The sequence below is a fragment of the Anolis sagrei genome, chromosome 8, assembly GCF_037176765.1.
Source record: "Anolis sagrei isolate rAnoSag1 chromosome 8, rAnoSag1.mat, whole genome shotgun sequence".
Taxonomy (NCBI): Eukaryota; Metazoa; Chordata; class Lepidosauria; order Squamata; family Dactyloidae; genus Anolis; species Anolis sagrei.
Window position 1 is genome coordinate 2432286 of NC_090028.1, and position 16700 is coordinate 2448985.

The 16700-nt window shown below is 38.9% G+C and overlaps 1 protein-coding gene across 2 annotated transcripts in view; it reads right to left on the reverse strand.

The window, feature by feature from the left end:
* WTIP (WT1 interacting protein) overlaps positions 1–16700 on the reverse strand; it is a 63944-nt gene that overhangs the window by 40605 nt on the left and 6639 nt on the right. For both annotated transcript variants that reach the window (XM_067470954.1, XM_067470955.1), the window contains exon 2: positions 14162–14966. In XM_067470954.1, the coding sequence (XP_067327055.1) occupies positions 14162–14837 (676 nt within the window). In that variant the 5' untranslated portion in view covers positions 14838–14966. The remainder of the gene's footprint in view (positions 1–14161; positions 14967–16700) is intronic.

The window sequence follows — 16700 nt, forward strand, 5'->3', positions numbered from 1 at the left end:
TCCCCGCTTCGGCGTGTTTGGGGATTGTTTCACACTTGTTCTCGACACGTTTTGCCAAGCGTCTTGTTCCAACCTGTCCTGTGCATTCTTCAGATTGTGCAAATGAGCTTCTTCTTCCATTGTCTTAAGTGGCCTTGAAGACCTTTCCCTCCACTCAAAGAAATTGATGTTGTCATTTGGGAGTTGTAGTTGCTGTGATTTATAGTTCACCTACAATCTGCCTTTTGCTGCCTTGGCAATTGCAGATTTAATAAATTATTATTATTATTATTATTATTATTATTATTAATAGAAAAACACGATGCCCTGGAAGAATATGTCAAGGAAAGCCAAGAACCCGCTTTAATTGAAATCAATAACCGGAAACTTCTCAAAACAGCAGACAAAGAGTCAGTACAAGAAAACTTCACTCCCAACCAGAGCTGACAGCTGGCACAACAAAGCCTTGCATGGGCAGTTCCTTGAGAAGATTGAAGGAAAAGTTGACAAGGAGAAGACCTGGTTGTGCAGTCCTTATGTGCAATTAGGAAATGACACTGGAACAAATAACCATGTCACATAGCACATATATACGATCTTTCCTCGAATCTAATGCTCACCTTTTTGGGATACACAACCTCACCAAAATGAGGGTAGGAAAGCAAAACATTCGGAAGCAAAGGTGAGCATGAGATTCCAGTAAATACGGTAATTAGTTGCAAACAATTCCCTAAGGAACGGACAATTTTATTGATTAGCCAGTTGGCCTTATCAAAACAGAAGTGCAAACACAACATACAACATGTCCTCTTAAAATACAAATATACAGGTATTAGTCAGCTTGAAACCAATGCAGCTTAGCCGTAGATATATACATCAACTATCCTCGTCTCCCCTACACTGCACCCCAATCTGATCTATGTAAATACGGTAATCAATCAATCACCTTTACCCTTGATCATATGCATCTTGCATTGCACGCTGCCTTGTGGCCTCAACAGTTTATTATGAACCTGTTTGCAGTTGTGTACCTGTTACCGCCAAACTAATTGGGGTCTTTGGACCGTAATTAAAGTTTGAATTAAATACAGTAATAATGAACGTCCTTTACCAAAGGCCTCCTTCCAATCAATGAATATCATAATCACTCAGTGATAACATCTATCTATCTACAAATTATCTTCTATCTTCAGTTTTTTAATAAACGAATATCATAATCAATGATAACATCTACCTACCTACCTACCTACCTACCTACCTTCCGATCAATGAATATCATAATCAATGATAACATCTACCTACCTACCTACCATCCGATCAATGAATATCATGATCAATGATAACATTTACTTACCTACCTACCAATCAATGAATATAATAATCAATGGTAACATCTACCTACCTACTTACCATCCGATCAATGAATATCATGATCAATGATAACATCTATCTATCTATCTATCTATCTATCTATCTATCTATCTATCTCCCTTCCAATCAATGAATATCATAATCAATGATAACATCCATCCATCTAGCTACCTACCTACCTTCCAATCAATGAATACTATAAGCAATGTTAACATCCATCTATCTATCTACCTACCTATCTCCCTACCTATCTACCTACCTTCCAATCAATGAATATCATAATCAATGATAACATCTATCTATCTATCTATCTATCTATCTATCTATCTATCTATCTATCTACCTACCTTCCAATCAATGAATATCATAATCAATGATAACATCCATCCATCCATCTATCTACCTACCTACCTACCTACCAATGAATATCATAATCAATGATAACATTCATCCATCCATCTATCTACCTACCTACCGATCAATGAATATCATAATCAATGATAACATCCATCCATCCATCTATCTACCTACCTACCGATCAATGAATATCATAATCAATGATAACACCCATCTATCTACCTACCTACTGATCAATGAATATCATAATCAATAGTAACATCCATCCATCTACCTACCTACCTACCTTCCGATCAATGAAAATCATAATCAATGATAACATCTATCTATCTATCTATCTATCTATCTATCTATCTATCTATCGATTAATGAATATCATAATCAATCATAACATCTATCCATCTATCTGTCTGTCTGTCTGTCTACCTACCTACCTACCTTCTGATCAATGAATATCATAATCAAGGATAACATCTATCTATCTATCTATCTATCTATCTATCTATCTACCTACCTACCTACCTACTGATCAATGAATATCATAATCAATCATAACATCTATCTATCTACCTATCTACCTACCTACCGACCTACCTTACACTCCCCCTGAAGGCGCAGGTTCGCAGCTTGGGAGTGACCCTGGACTCATCGCTGAGCCTGGAACCCCAGGTCTCAGTGGTGGTCAGGGGAGCTTTTGCACAATTAAAACTCGTGCGCCAGCTGCGCCCATACCTTGGGAAGTCTGACTTGGCCACGGTAGTCCACGCCCTGGTTACATCCCATTTAGACTACTGCAACGCTCTCTACGTGGGGTTGCCTCTGAAGACTGCCCGGAAGCTTCAATCAGTCCAACGCGCGGCAGCCAGATTGTTAACAGGAGCAGGGTACAGAGACCACACGACCCCTCTGTTACGCCAGCTCCACTGGCTGCCGATCAGTTTCCGGGCACAATTCAAAGTGCTGGTGTTGACCTATAAAGCCCTAAACGGCTCTGGCCCAGTTTACCTGTCCGAACGGATTCTCCCCTATGAGCCATCAAGGCTACTAAGATCTTCCGGGGGGGGGGGGGGGGGGGGGCTGCTCTCGGTCCCACCACCCTCACAATCACGGTTGGTGGGGACGAGAGATAGGGCCTTCTCGGTGGTGGCTCCCCGGCTTTGGAACTCCCTCCCACTATAGGTTAGATCTGCCCCCTCCCTCCTGACGTTCAGGAAATCGTTAAAAACATGGCTCTGGAATGCGGCATTCAAAGACTGAACCTGGAACCTTCCCTGTGATGGATTATGATGAACTGCGACTAGGAATATGATTATGACCATGACTGGATTGACGATTTGGCGTAGGAAACTGTAATGATGTAATGATGAGGTTTTATTGTACTGAGTTGTACTATTTTAATATGTAATGAGTTGTATTTGCTGTTTTATCTGATTGTATTTGATATGTACTGTAAACCGACCTGAGTCCCTCGTCGAGGTTGAGAAGGCCGGTATAGAAATCCTCTAAATAAATAATAAATACCTTCCGATCAATGAATATCATAATCAATCATAACATGTACCTACCTACCTACCTACCTACCTACCTTCCAATCAATGAATATTATAATCAATGTTAACATCCATCTATATATCTATCTATCTATCTATCTACCTACCTACCTTCCTACCAATCAATGAATATCATAATCAATGATAACATCTGTCTGTCTGTCTGTCTCTCTATCTACCCACCTACCTTTCAATCAAGAGGTCACTGTGATCCTCACCAATGACGGATCTGGACTCCTTCCAATCAATGAATATCATAATCAATGTTAACATCCATCTATCTATCTATCTATCTATCTATCTATCTATCTATCTATCTACCTACCTTCCTACCAATCAATGAATATCATAATCAATGATAACATCTGTCTGTCTGTCTGTCTCTCTATCTACCCACCTACCTTTCAATCAAGAGGTCACTGTGATCCTCACCAATGACGGATCTGGACTCCTTCCAATCAATGAATATTATAATCAATGTTAACATCCATCTATCTATCTATCTATCTATCTATCTATCTATCTACCTACCTTCCTACCAATCAATGAATATCATAATCAATGATAACATCTGTCTGTCTGTCTGTCTCTCTATCTACCCACCTACCTTTCAATCAAGAGGTCACTGTGATCCTCACCAATGACGGATCTGGACTCCTTCCAATCAATGAATATCATAATCAATGATACCATCTATCTATCTATCTATCTATCTATCTATCTATCTATCTACCTACCTTCCTACCGATCAATGAATATCATAATCAATGATAACATCTGTCTGTCTGTCTGTCTCTCTATCTACCCACCTACCTTTCAATCAAGAGGTCACTGTGATCCCCACCAATGACGGATCTGGACTCCTTCCAATCAATGAATATCATAATCAATGATACCATCTATCTATCTATCTATCTATCTATCTATCTATCTATCTACCTACCTTCCTACCGATCAATGAATATCATAATCAATGATAACATCTGTCTGTCTGTCTGTCTCTCTATCTACCCACCTACCTTTCAATCAAGAGGTCACTGTGATCCTCACCAATGACGGATCTGGACTCCTTCCAATCAATGAATATCATAATCAATGTTAACATCCATCTATCTATCTATCTATCTATCTATCTATCTATCTATCTACCTACCTACCTTCCTACCAATCAATGAATATCATAATCAATGATAACATCTGTCTGTCTGTCTGTCTCTCTATCTACCCACCTACCTTTCAATCAAGAGGTCACTGTGATCCTCACCAATGACGGATCTGGACTCCTTCCAATCAATGAATATCATAATCAATGATACCATCTATCTATCTATCTATCTATCTATCTATCTATCTATCTATCTATCTATCTACCTACCTTCCTACCGATCAATGAATATCATAATCAATGATAACATCTGTCTGTCTGTCTGTCTCTCTATCTACCCACCTACCTTTCAATCAAGAGGTCACTGTGATCCCCACCAATGACGGATCTGGACTCCTTCCAATCAATGAATATCATAATCAATGATACCATCTATCTATCTATCTATCTATCTATCTATCTATCTATCTATCTATCTACCTACCTTCCTACCGATCAATGAATATCATAATCAATGATAACATCTGTCTGTCTGTCTGTCTCTCTATCTACCCACCTACCTTTCAATCAAGAGGTCACTGTGATCCTCACCAATGACGGATCTGGACTCCTTCCAATCAATGAATATCATAATCAATGTTAACATCCATCTATCTATCTATCTATCTATCTATCTATCTATCTACCTACCTTCCTACCAATCAATGAATATCATAATCAATGATAACATCTGTCTGTCTGTCTGTCTCTCTATCTACCCACCTACCTTTCAATCAAGAGGTCACTGTGATCCTCACCAATGACGGATCTGGACTCCTTCCAATCAATGAATATTATAATCAATGTTAACATCCATCTATCTATCTATCTATCTATCTATCTATCTATCTATCTATCTACCTACCTTCCTACCAATCAATGAATATCATAATCAATGATAACATCTGTCTGTCTGTCTGTCTCTCTATCTACCCACCTACCTTTCAATCAAGAGGTCACTGTGATCCTCACCAATGACGGATCTGGACTCCTTCCAATCAATGAATATCATAATCAATGATACCATCTATCTATCTATCTATCTATCTATCTATCTATCTATCTACCTACCTTCCTACCGATCAATGAATATCATAATCAATGATAACATCTGTCTGTCTGTCTGTCTCTCTATCTACCCACCTACCTTTCAATCAAGAGGTCACTGTGATCCCCACCAATGACGGATCTGGACTCCTTCCAATCAATGAATATCATAATCAATGATACCATCTATCTATCTATCTATCTATCTATCTATCTATCTATCTACCTACCTTCCTACCGATCAATGAATATCATAATCAATGATAACATCTGTCTGTCTGTCTGTCTCTCTATCTACCCACCTACCTTTCAATCAAGAGGTCACTGTGATCCTCACCAATGACGGATCTGGACTCCTTCCAATCAATGAATATCATAATCAATGTTAACATCCATCTATCTATCTATCTATCTATCTATCTATCTATCTATCTATCTATCTATCTACCTACCTTCCTACCAATCAATGAATATCATAATCAATGATAACATCTGTCTGTCTGTCTGTCTCTCTATCTACCCACCTACCTTTCAATCAAGAGGTCACTGTGATCCTCACCAATGACGGATCTGGACTCCTTCCAATCAATGAATATCATAATCAATGATACCATCTATCTATCTATCTATCTATCTATCTATCTATCTATCTACCTACCTTCCTACCGATCAATGAATATCATAATCAATGATAACATCTGTCTGTCTGTCTGTCTCTCTATCTACCCACCTACCTTTCAATCAAGAGGTCACTGTGATCCCCACCAATGACGGATCTGGACTCCTTCCAATCAATGAATATCATAATCAATGATACCATCTATCTATCTATCTATCTATCTATCTATCTATCTATCTATCTATCTATCTACCTACCTTCCTACCGATCAATGAATATCATAATCAATGATAACATCTGTCTGTCTGTCTGTCTCTCTATCTACCCACCTACCTTTCAATCAAGAGGTCACTGTGATCCTCACCAATGACGGATCTGGACTCCTTCCAATCAATGAATATCATAATCAATGTTAACATCCATCTATCTATCTATCTATCTATCTATCTATCTATCTATCTATCTATCTATCTACCTACCTTCCTACCAATCAATGAATATCATAATCAATGATAACATCTGTCTGTCTGTCTGTCTCTCTATCTACCCACCTACCTTTCAATCAAGAGGTCACTGTGATCCTCACCAATGACGGATCTGGACTCCTTCCAATCAATGAATATCATAATCAATGATACCATCTATCTATCTATCTATCTATCTATCTATCTATCTATCTACCTACCTACCTTCCTACCGATCAATGAATATCATAATCAATGATAACATCTGTCTGTCTGTCTGTCTCTCTATCTACCCACCTACCTTTCAATCAAGAGGTCACTGTGATCCCCACCAATGACGGATCTGGACTCCTTCCAATCAATGAATATCATAATCAATGATACCATCTATCTATCTATCTATCTATCTATCTATCTATCTATCTATCTATCTATCTACCTACCTTCCTACCGATCAATGAATATCATAATCAATGATAACATCTGTCTGTCTGTCTGTCTCTCTATCTACCCACCTACCTTTCAATCAAGAGGTCACTGTGATCCTCACCAATGACGGATCTGGACTCCTTCCAATCAATGAATATCATAATCAATGTTAACATCCATCTATCTATCTATCTATCTATCTATCTACCTACCTTCCTACCAATCAATGAATATCATAATCAATGATAACATCTGTCTGTCTGTCTGTCTCTCTATCTACCCACCTACCTTTCAATCAAGAGGTCACTGTGATCCTCACCAATGACGGATCTGGACTCCTTCCAATCAATGAATATTATAATCAATGTTAACATCCATCTATCTATCTATCTATCTATCTATCTATCTATCTATCTATCTATCTACCTACCTTCCTACCAATCAATGAATATCATAATCAATGATAACATCTGTCTGTCTGTCTGTCTCTCTATCTACCCACCTACCTTTCAATCAAGAGGTCACTGTGATCCTCACCAATGACGGATCTGGACTCCTTCCAATCAATGAATATCATAATCAATGATACCATCTATCTATCTATCTATCTATCTATCTATCTATCTATCTATCTATCTACCTACCTTCCTACCGATCAATGAATATCATAATCAATGATAACATCTGTCTGTCTGTCTGTCTCTCTATCTACCCACCTACCTTTCAATCAAGAGGTCACTGTGATCCCCACCAATGACGGATCTGGACTCCTTCCAATCAATGAATATCATAATCAATGATACCATCTATCTATCTATCTATCTATCTATCTATCTATCTATCTATCTATCTATCTATCTACCTACCTTCCTACCGATCAATGAATATCATAATCAATGATAACATCTGTCTGTCTGTCTGTCTCTCTATCTACCCACCTACCTTTCAATCAAGAGGTCACTGTGATCCTCACCAATGACGGATCTGGACTCCTTCCAATCAATGAATATCATAATCAATGTTAACATCCATCTATCTATCTATCTATCTATCTATCTATCTATCTATCTATCTACCTACCTTCCTACCAATCAATGAATATCATAATCAATGATAACATCTGTCTGTCTGTCTGTCTCTCTATCTACCCACCTACCTTTCAATCAAGAGGTCACTGTGATCCTCACCAATGACGGATCTGGACTCCTTCCAATCAATGAATATCATAATCAATGATACCATCTATCTATCTATCTATCTATCTATCTATCTATCTATCTATCTATCTACCTACCTTCCTACCGATCAATGAATATCATAATCAATGATAACATCTGTCTGTCTGTCTGTCTCTCTATCTACCCACCTACCTTTCAATCAAGAGGTCACTGTGATCCCCACCAATGACGGATCTGGACTCCTTCCAATCAATGAATATCATAATCAATGATACCATCTATCTATCTATCTATCTATCTATCTATCTATCTATCTACCTACCTTCCTACCGATCAATGAATATCATAATCAATGATAACATCTGTCTGTCTGTCTGTCTCTCTATCTACCCACCTACCTTTCAATCAAGAGGTCACTGTGATCCTCACCAATGACGGATCTGGACTCCTTCCAATCAATGAATATCATAATCAATGTTAACATCCATCTATCTATCTATCTATCTATCTATCTATCTATCTATCTATCTACCTACCTTCCTACCAATCAATGAATATCATAATCAATGATAACATCTGTCTGTCTGTCTGTCTCTCTATCTACCCACCTACCTTTCAATCAAGAGGTCACTGTGATCCTCACCAATGACGGATCTGGACTCCTTCCAATCAATGAATATTATAATCAATGTTAACATCCATCTATCTATCTATCTATCTATCTATCTATCTATCTATCTATCTATCTATCTACCTACCTACCTTCCTACCAATCAATGAATATCATAATCAATGATAACATCTGTCTGTCTGTCTGTCTCTCTATCTACCCACCTACCTTTCAATCAAGAGGTCACTGTGATCCTCACCAATGACGGATCTGGACTCCTTCCAATCAATGAATATCATAATCAATGATACCATCTATCTATCTATCTATCTATCTATCTATCTATCTACCTACCTTCCTACCGATCAATGAATATCATAATCAATGATAACATCTGTCTGTCTGTCTGTCTCTCTATCTACCCACCTACCTTTCAATCAAGAGGTCACTGTGATCCCCACCAATGACGGATCTGGACTCCTTCCAATCAATGAATATCATAATCAATGATACCATCTATCTATCTATCTATCTATCTATCTATCTATCTACCTACCTTCCTACCGATCAATGAATATCATAATCAATGATAACATCTGTCTGTCTGTCTGTCTCTCTATCTACCCACCTACCTTTCAATCAAGAGGTCACTGTGATCCCCACCAATGACGGATCTGGACTCCTTCCAATCAATGAATATCATAATCAATGATACCATCTATCTATCTATCTATCTATCTATCTATCTATCTATCTACCTACCTACCTACCTACCTTCCTACCGATCAATGAATATCATAATCAATGATAACATCTGTCTGTCTGTCTGTCTCTCTATCTACCCACCTACCTTTCAATCAAGAGGTCACTGTGATCCCCACCAATGACGGATCTGGACTCCTTCCAATCAATGAATATCATAATCAATGATACCATCTATCTATCTATCTATCTATCTATCTATCTATCTATCTACCTACCTTCCTACCGATCAATGAATATCATAATCAATGATAACATCTGTCTGTCTGTCTGTCTCTCTATCTACCCACCTACCTTTCAATCAAGAGGTCACTGTGATCCCCACCAATGACGGATCTGGACTCCTTCCAATCAATGAATATCATAATCAATGATACCATCTATCTATCTATCTATCTATCTATCTATCTACCTACCTTCCTACCGATCAATGAATATCATAATCAATGATAACATCTGTCTGTCTGTCTGTCTGTCTCTCTCTATCTACCCACTTACCTTTCAATCAAGAGGTCACTGTGATCCCCACCAATGACGGATCTGGACTCCTTCCAATCAATGAATATCATATTCAATGATACCATCTATCTATCTATCTATCTATCTATCTATCTATCTATCTATCTATCTATCTATCCATCTATCTACCTATCTATCTACCTACCTACCGACCTACCTTTCGATCAATGAATATCATAATCAATCATAACATCTATCTATCTATCTATCTATCTATCTATCTATCTATCTACCTACCTACCGACCTACCTTCCGATCAATGAATATCTATCTACCTACCTACCTTCCTTCCAATCAATGAATATTATAATCAATGTTAACATCTATCTATCTATCTATCTATCTACCGATCAATGAATATCATAATCAATGATAACATCTGTCTGTCTGTCTGTCTCTCTATCTACCCACCTACCTTTCAATCAAGAGGTCACTGTGATCCCCACCAATGACGGATCTGGACTCCTTCCAATCAATGAATATCATAATCAATGATACCATCTATCTATCTATCTATCTATCTATCTATCTATCTACCTACCTACCTACCTACCTACCTACCGACCTACCTTCCGATCAATGAATATCATAATCAATCATAACATCTACCTACATACCTACCTACCTTCCAATCAATGAATATCATAATCAATGATACCATCTATCTATCTATCTATCTATCTATCTACCTACCTACCTACCTACCGACCTACCTTCCGATCAATGAATATCATAATCAATCATAACATCTACCTACATACCTACCTACCTTCCAATCAATGAATATCATAATCAATGATACCATCTATCTATCTATCTATCTATCTATCTATCTATCTATCTATCTACCGTACCTACCTACCTACCTACCTACCTACCTATTATCATCTATCTTCCAGTTTTTGTATGGATATTTGTATGTATGTGGACAGCGATGTCTTTTTGTGGCTGATTTCCTATGAGCTCCCACTGTGACCCCCACCAATAACGAATCTGGACCAGACTTGGCACGCATACCCAATATGCCCATATTGGAATACTGGAAGAGCTTGGGTGGGGGAACTTGACATTTAGGATTTGTAGTTGCTGGGACTTATAGTTCACCTAAAATCCAAGAGCACTGTGATCCCTACTAACGATGGACCAGGACCTAACTTGGCAAATGGAATCTGCATGACCAACTGAACCTTCTGGAAGGGTTTGACGGGACTGACCCATCATGGTGGGAATTGTAGTTCATCCTGCAGCCAGAGCACACTGAACCCCACCCATGAGACATCTAGAGTAAACCTGCCCAACATGACAAACTTTAATTATCGATGGAGTTTAAGGGGGTTAACCTGGCATAATGGGAGTTGTAGTTCACCCACATCCTTATGCATTTTGGACAATTGAAAAATGACTTCTTCTAATAACCCAGACAACGCCAGGTACCCAAATTACTAGGTAATAAAGATTACCAAAGGCATCCTTCCAATCCATCCTTCCAATAAATGAATATTATTGTCGTACACCAGAGCAGGAACCTCTCTGACCTTAAACTCCACACCAGCTTGGTAAAATCCGCAAGTTTATTGAATATATGTAGGCAAAGCAGTAAAATTAGCAAAACAGTCAAGTTCCCAAAACAAAGGATAGTCCATGAGCTTTAAGGCAAAATAAGAGCAATTGAAACAACAATCCATGAAACGAGGAAGCATGAAAAATCCAAGACACAAATCAAGAGCTTGGCAAAAACTTGGTACACGAAACTAGGAACACTTGAGAGCAAGACCATCATGAAATTCCAACGTTGACCCAATTGAGGCAAGTCTTTCCCATGAATCAATATAAGACTTTTCCAGATTCCATGAAACAAGAATCCATGACACAAGGTTGCGTGAAAAATTCCAAGACATAAATCAAGAGCTTGCAAAAACTTGGTACACGAAACTAAGAACTCTTGAAAGCAAGACCATCATGAAATTCCAACGTTGACCCAACTGAGGTGACTCTTTCCTATGAATTAATATAAAGCTTTTCCAGATCCCAAAACCAAAAGGAAAGCATTTCTCTTGACCTTACCACTAGATAAAGGTTTCTTATCCCTCTTTTCCTGTAAACAAACCGATCTTTGCGCCTGAGCACTCTGCCTCTGTTTACAAAAGCCTTGCCTTCTATCTATACTCTCATTAACTTGACTCTCATTAACTTCTGCACCTGACAAATCATCTTCAGGCAGTTGCTCTGAGAAAGACTGCGAAGGGCCTCTCCCAGGAATGTGGCCTTGTTAATCTTCTAGAGACGGCTTTGGCCTTTCGTCTGACCTTAACTCAGGCCCAGGCAAACCCTCATCCCCATCGCCAACAGACCCAGGCCCACCAGAAAGATCATCATCCCCATTCCCATCATGAACATCAGACACAATCACAGGCTGACATACAACAATAATAATCAATGATAATAATTAAATACATAAATATCACCGAAGGCCTTATTCCATCCTTTCAATCAATGACTAATAATCAATAATAAATAAATCTCTGAATATTACTGAAGGCCTCCTGCCAGTCCATCCTTCCAATCAATTGACTATAATAATCAATAATCAATAAATACATAAATATTACCGAAGGCCTGCTTCCAATCCATCCTTCCAGTCAGTGACTATAATAATCAGTTATAATAAATACATAAATATTACTGAAAGCCTACTTCCAATCAATGAATATAATAATCAATAATAAATACATAAATATTACCGAAGGCCTGCTTCCAATCCATCCTTCCAATCGATGACTATAATAATCAATAATAAATAAATACATAAATATTACCGAAGGCCTGCTTCCAATCCATCCTTCCAATCGATGAATATAATAATCAATAATAAATAAATACATAAATATTACCAAAGGCCTGCTTCCAATCAAATAATATAATAATCAATAATAAATACATAAATATTACCGAAGGCCTGCTTCCAATCCATCCTTCCAATCAATGAATATAATAATCAATAATAAATAAATACATAAATATTATCGAAAGCCTGCTTCCAATCAATGAATATAATAATCAATAATAAATAAATACATAAATATTACCGAAGGCCTGCTTCCAATCAATGAATATAATAATCAATAAGTAAATAAATACATAAATATTACCGAAGGCCTGCTTCCAATCCATCCTTCCAATCAATGACTATAATAATAAATGATAATAAATAAATACATAAATATTACCGAAGGCCTGCTTCCAATCAAATAATATAATAATCAATAATAAATACATAAATATTACCGAAGGCCTGCTTCCAATCCATCCTTCCAATCAATGAATATAATAATCAATAATAAATAAATAAATACATAAATATTACCCAAAGCCTGCTTCCAATCCATCCTTCCAATCAATGACTATAATAATAAATAATAAAAAAAACATAAATATAACCGAAGGCCTGCTTCCAATCAATGAATACAATAATAAATAATAAATAAATACATAAATATTACCGAAGGCCTGCTTCCAATCCATTCTTCCAGTCAATCACTATAATAATCAATCAATCAATCAATCAATAATAAATACATAAATATTACCAAAAGCCTGCTTCCAATCCATCCTTCCAATCAATGAATACAATAATCTATAATAAATAAATACATAAATATTACCGAAGGCCTGCTTCCAATCCATTCTTCCAGTCAATCACTATAATAATCAATCAATCAATCAATAATAAATACATAAATATTACCAAAAGCCTGCTTCCAATCCATCCTTCCAATCAATGACTATAATAATCAATGATAATAAAAAAAACATAAATATCACCGAAGGCCTGCTTCCAATCAATGAATACAATAATCAATAATAAATAAATACATAAATATTACCGAAGGCCTGCTTCCAATCCATTCTTCCAATCAATGACTATAATAATCAATCAATCAATCAATCAATCAATAATAAATACATAAATATTACCAAAAGCCTGCTTCCAATCCATCCTTCCAATCAATGAATATAATAATCAATAATAAATAAATACATAAATATTACCGAAGGCCTGCTTCCAATCCATCCTTCCAATCAATGAATATAATAATCAATAATCAATAAGTACGTAATCAATAAATATTACCGAAGGCTTCTTTCCGGGTGCGTCGCTCCAGCTCCTGCTCCAGCTCCAAAGCCAGGGCTTCCAGGCGCTTCTCGGCTTGGCTCTCAGGACGGGGCCCCTGTTGTTGTATGACGGGGAGCCGCACTCGGGATGATGATGATGAGGATGATGAAGAAGAAGGGGCCCCTGGGGACGAAAAGGGGCCCCCCGTCGCCTTGGGGGCCTCTTCGGGGTTCGCTTCGGCCTCGGAGCCCCGAGAGCTGCGCCCGCTGGAGATGCTGGAGCGCGGGCTGGGCCCCGAGAAAGCCGGCCCCAAAGAAGACGATAACGGAGGGGCCCCTGGACCGGTTTCTGGGGCCCCTGACGAGGAGGAAGCGGAAGAACAGCGCTGGTCGAAGCCCAGGCTGATGCCGGACGTCCGGTTGCTGTTCTTGCCGTCCGAGGAGAAGCTGGAGCGCGGGCTGGGCCCCAAGTCCGTCCCGCTGTACGAGGCCCCCGAGCCCCGCTTGTAGCACGGAAGGGCCACTTCCGATTTAGGGAGGAGAAGAATATGATGGAGCGAGGATTCGTCTTCCTCCTCTTCATTGGGGCCCCCGTTGAAGGGGTTCGGGGGCCACGGGGCCCCATTGAGAGGCTGCGGCGGAGGATGGTGCTGGTGCTGGGGGCCCCACCGGCGGCGGACCGTACTCTCCTCCATCAGGGGCCCTTCCTCACTCCTCCTTTCCTTCTTCTTTTCCTTCTCCTCCTCTTCTGGTTCCGTTTGGAAGAAAGAGAACTCACTTGTAAAGCATGCCTCCTCTTCTTCTTTCCTTCCTTGGCTCTTTCCCTTTCAAAAAAGAGATTTAAGTTGCAAACATTCCTCCTTCTTTCTCTCCTTCCTTCCTTCTCAGGCCCAGGAAGAGATTTACTTTCCAAACATTCCTCCTTCTATCTTTTCTACTTCTTTCTCTCCTTCCTTCTCAGGCCCAGGAAGAGATTTACTTTGCAAATATTCCTTCATCTATTCCACAAGAAATATTCCACAAGAAAAGAACTATTTTCCAAACATTCCTCCTTCTATCTTTTCTACTTCTTTCTCTCCTTCCTTCCTTTTCAGGCACAAGAAGAGAACAACTTTGCAAACATTCCTCCATCTATCTTTTCTACTTCTTTCTCTCCTTCCTTCTCAGGCCCAGGAAGAGATTTACTTTGCAAATATTCCTTCATCTATTCCACAAGAAATATTCCACAAGAAATATTCCACAAGAAAAGAACTATTTTCCAAACATTCCTCCTTCTATCTTTTCTACTTCTTTCTCTCCTTCCTTCCTTCCTTTTCAGGCACAAGAAGAGATCTACTTTGCAAATATTCCTCCTATCTTTTCTCCTTTCTTCCCTCCTTCCTTCTCAGGCCCAGGAAGAGATTTACTTTGCAAGCATTCCTCCTTCTATCTTTTCTCCTTCCTTCTCTCCTTCCTTCTCAGGTTTAGGAAGAGATTTACTTTGCAAATATTCCTTCATCTATCTTTTCTACTTCTTTCTCTCCTTCCTTCCTTTCTTTTCAGGCACAAGAAGAGAACTACTTTGCAAACATTCCTCCTCCTCCTGTCTTGTCTCCTTCTATCTCTCTCTCTCTCTCTCTCTCTCTCCTTCCTTCCTTCCTTTTCAGGCACAAGAAGAGATCTAATTTGCAAATATTCCTTCATCTATCTTTTCTACTTCTTTCTCTCCTTCTTCCTTTCTTTTCAGGCACAAGAAGAGATCTACTTTGCAAACATTCCTCCATCTATCTTTTCTCCTTCTTTCTCTCCTTCCTTCCTTCCTTTTCATGCCCAGGAAGAGATTTAGTTTGCAAACATTCCTCCTTCTATCTTTTCTCTTTCCTTCCCTCCTTCCTTCTCAGGCCCAGGAAGAGATCTACTTTGCAAGCATTCCTCCTTCTATCTTTTCTCCTTCCTTCTCTCCTTCCTTCTCAGGCCCAGGAAAAGATCTACTTTGCAAACATTCCTCCTTCTATCTTTTCTCCTTCTTTCTCTCCTTCCTTCCTTCCTTTTCATGCCCAGGAAGAGATCTACTTTGCAAGCATTCCTCCTTCTATCTTTTCTCCTTCCTTCTCTCCTTCCTTCTCAGGCCCAGGAAGAGATTTACTTTGCAAGCATTCCTCCTTCTATCTTTTCTCCTTCCTTCTCTCCTTCCTTCTCAGGCCCAGGAAGAGATCTACTTTGCAAGCATTCCTCCTTCTATCTTTTCTCCTTCCTTCTCTCCTTCCTTCTCAGGCCCAGGAAGAGATCTACTTTGCAAGCATTCCTCCTCCTATCTTTTCTCCTTCCTTCTCTCCTTCCTTCTCAGGCCCAGGAAGAGATCTACTTTGCAAGCATTCCTCCTTCTATCTTTTCTCCTTCCTTCTCTCCTTCCTTCTCAGGCCCAGGAAGAGATCTACTTTGCAAGCATTCCTCCTCCTATCTTTTCTCCTTCCTTCTCTCCTTCCTTCTCAGGCCCAGGAAGAGATCTACTTTGCAAGCATTCCTCCTCCTATCTTTTCTCCTTCCTTCTCTCCTTCCTTCTCAGGCCCAGGAAGAGA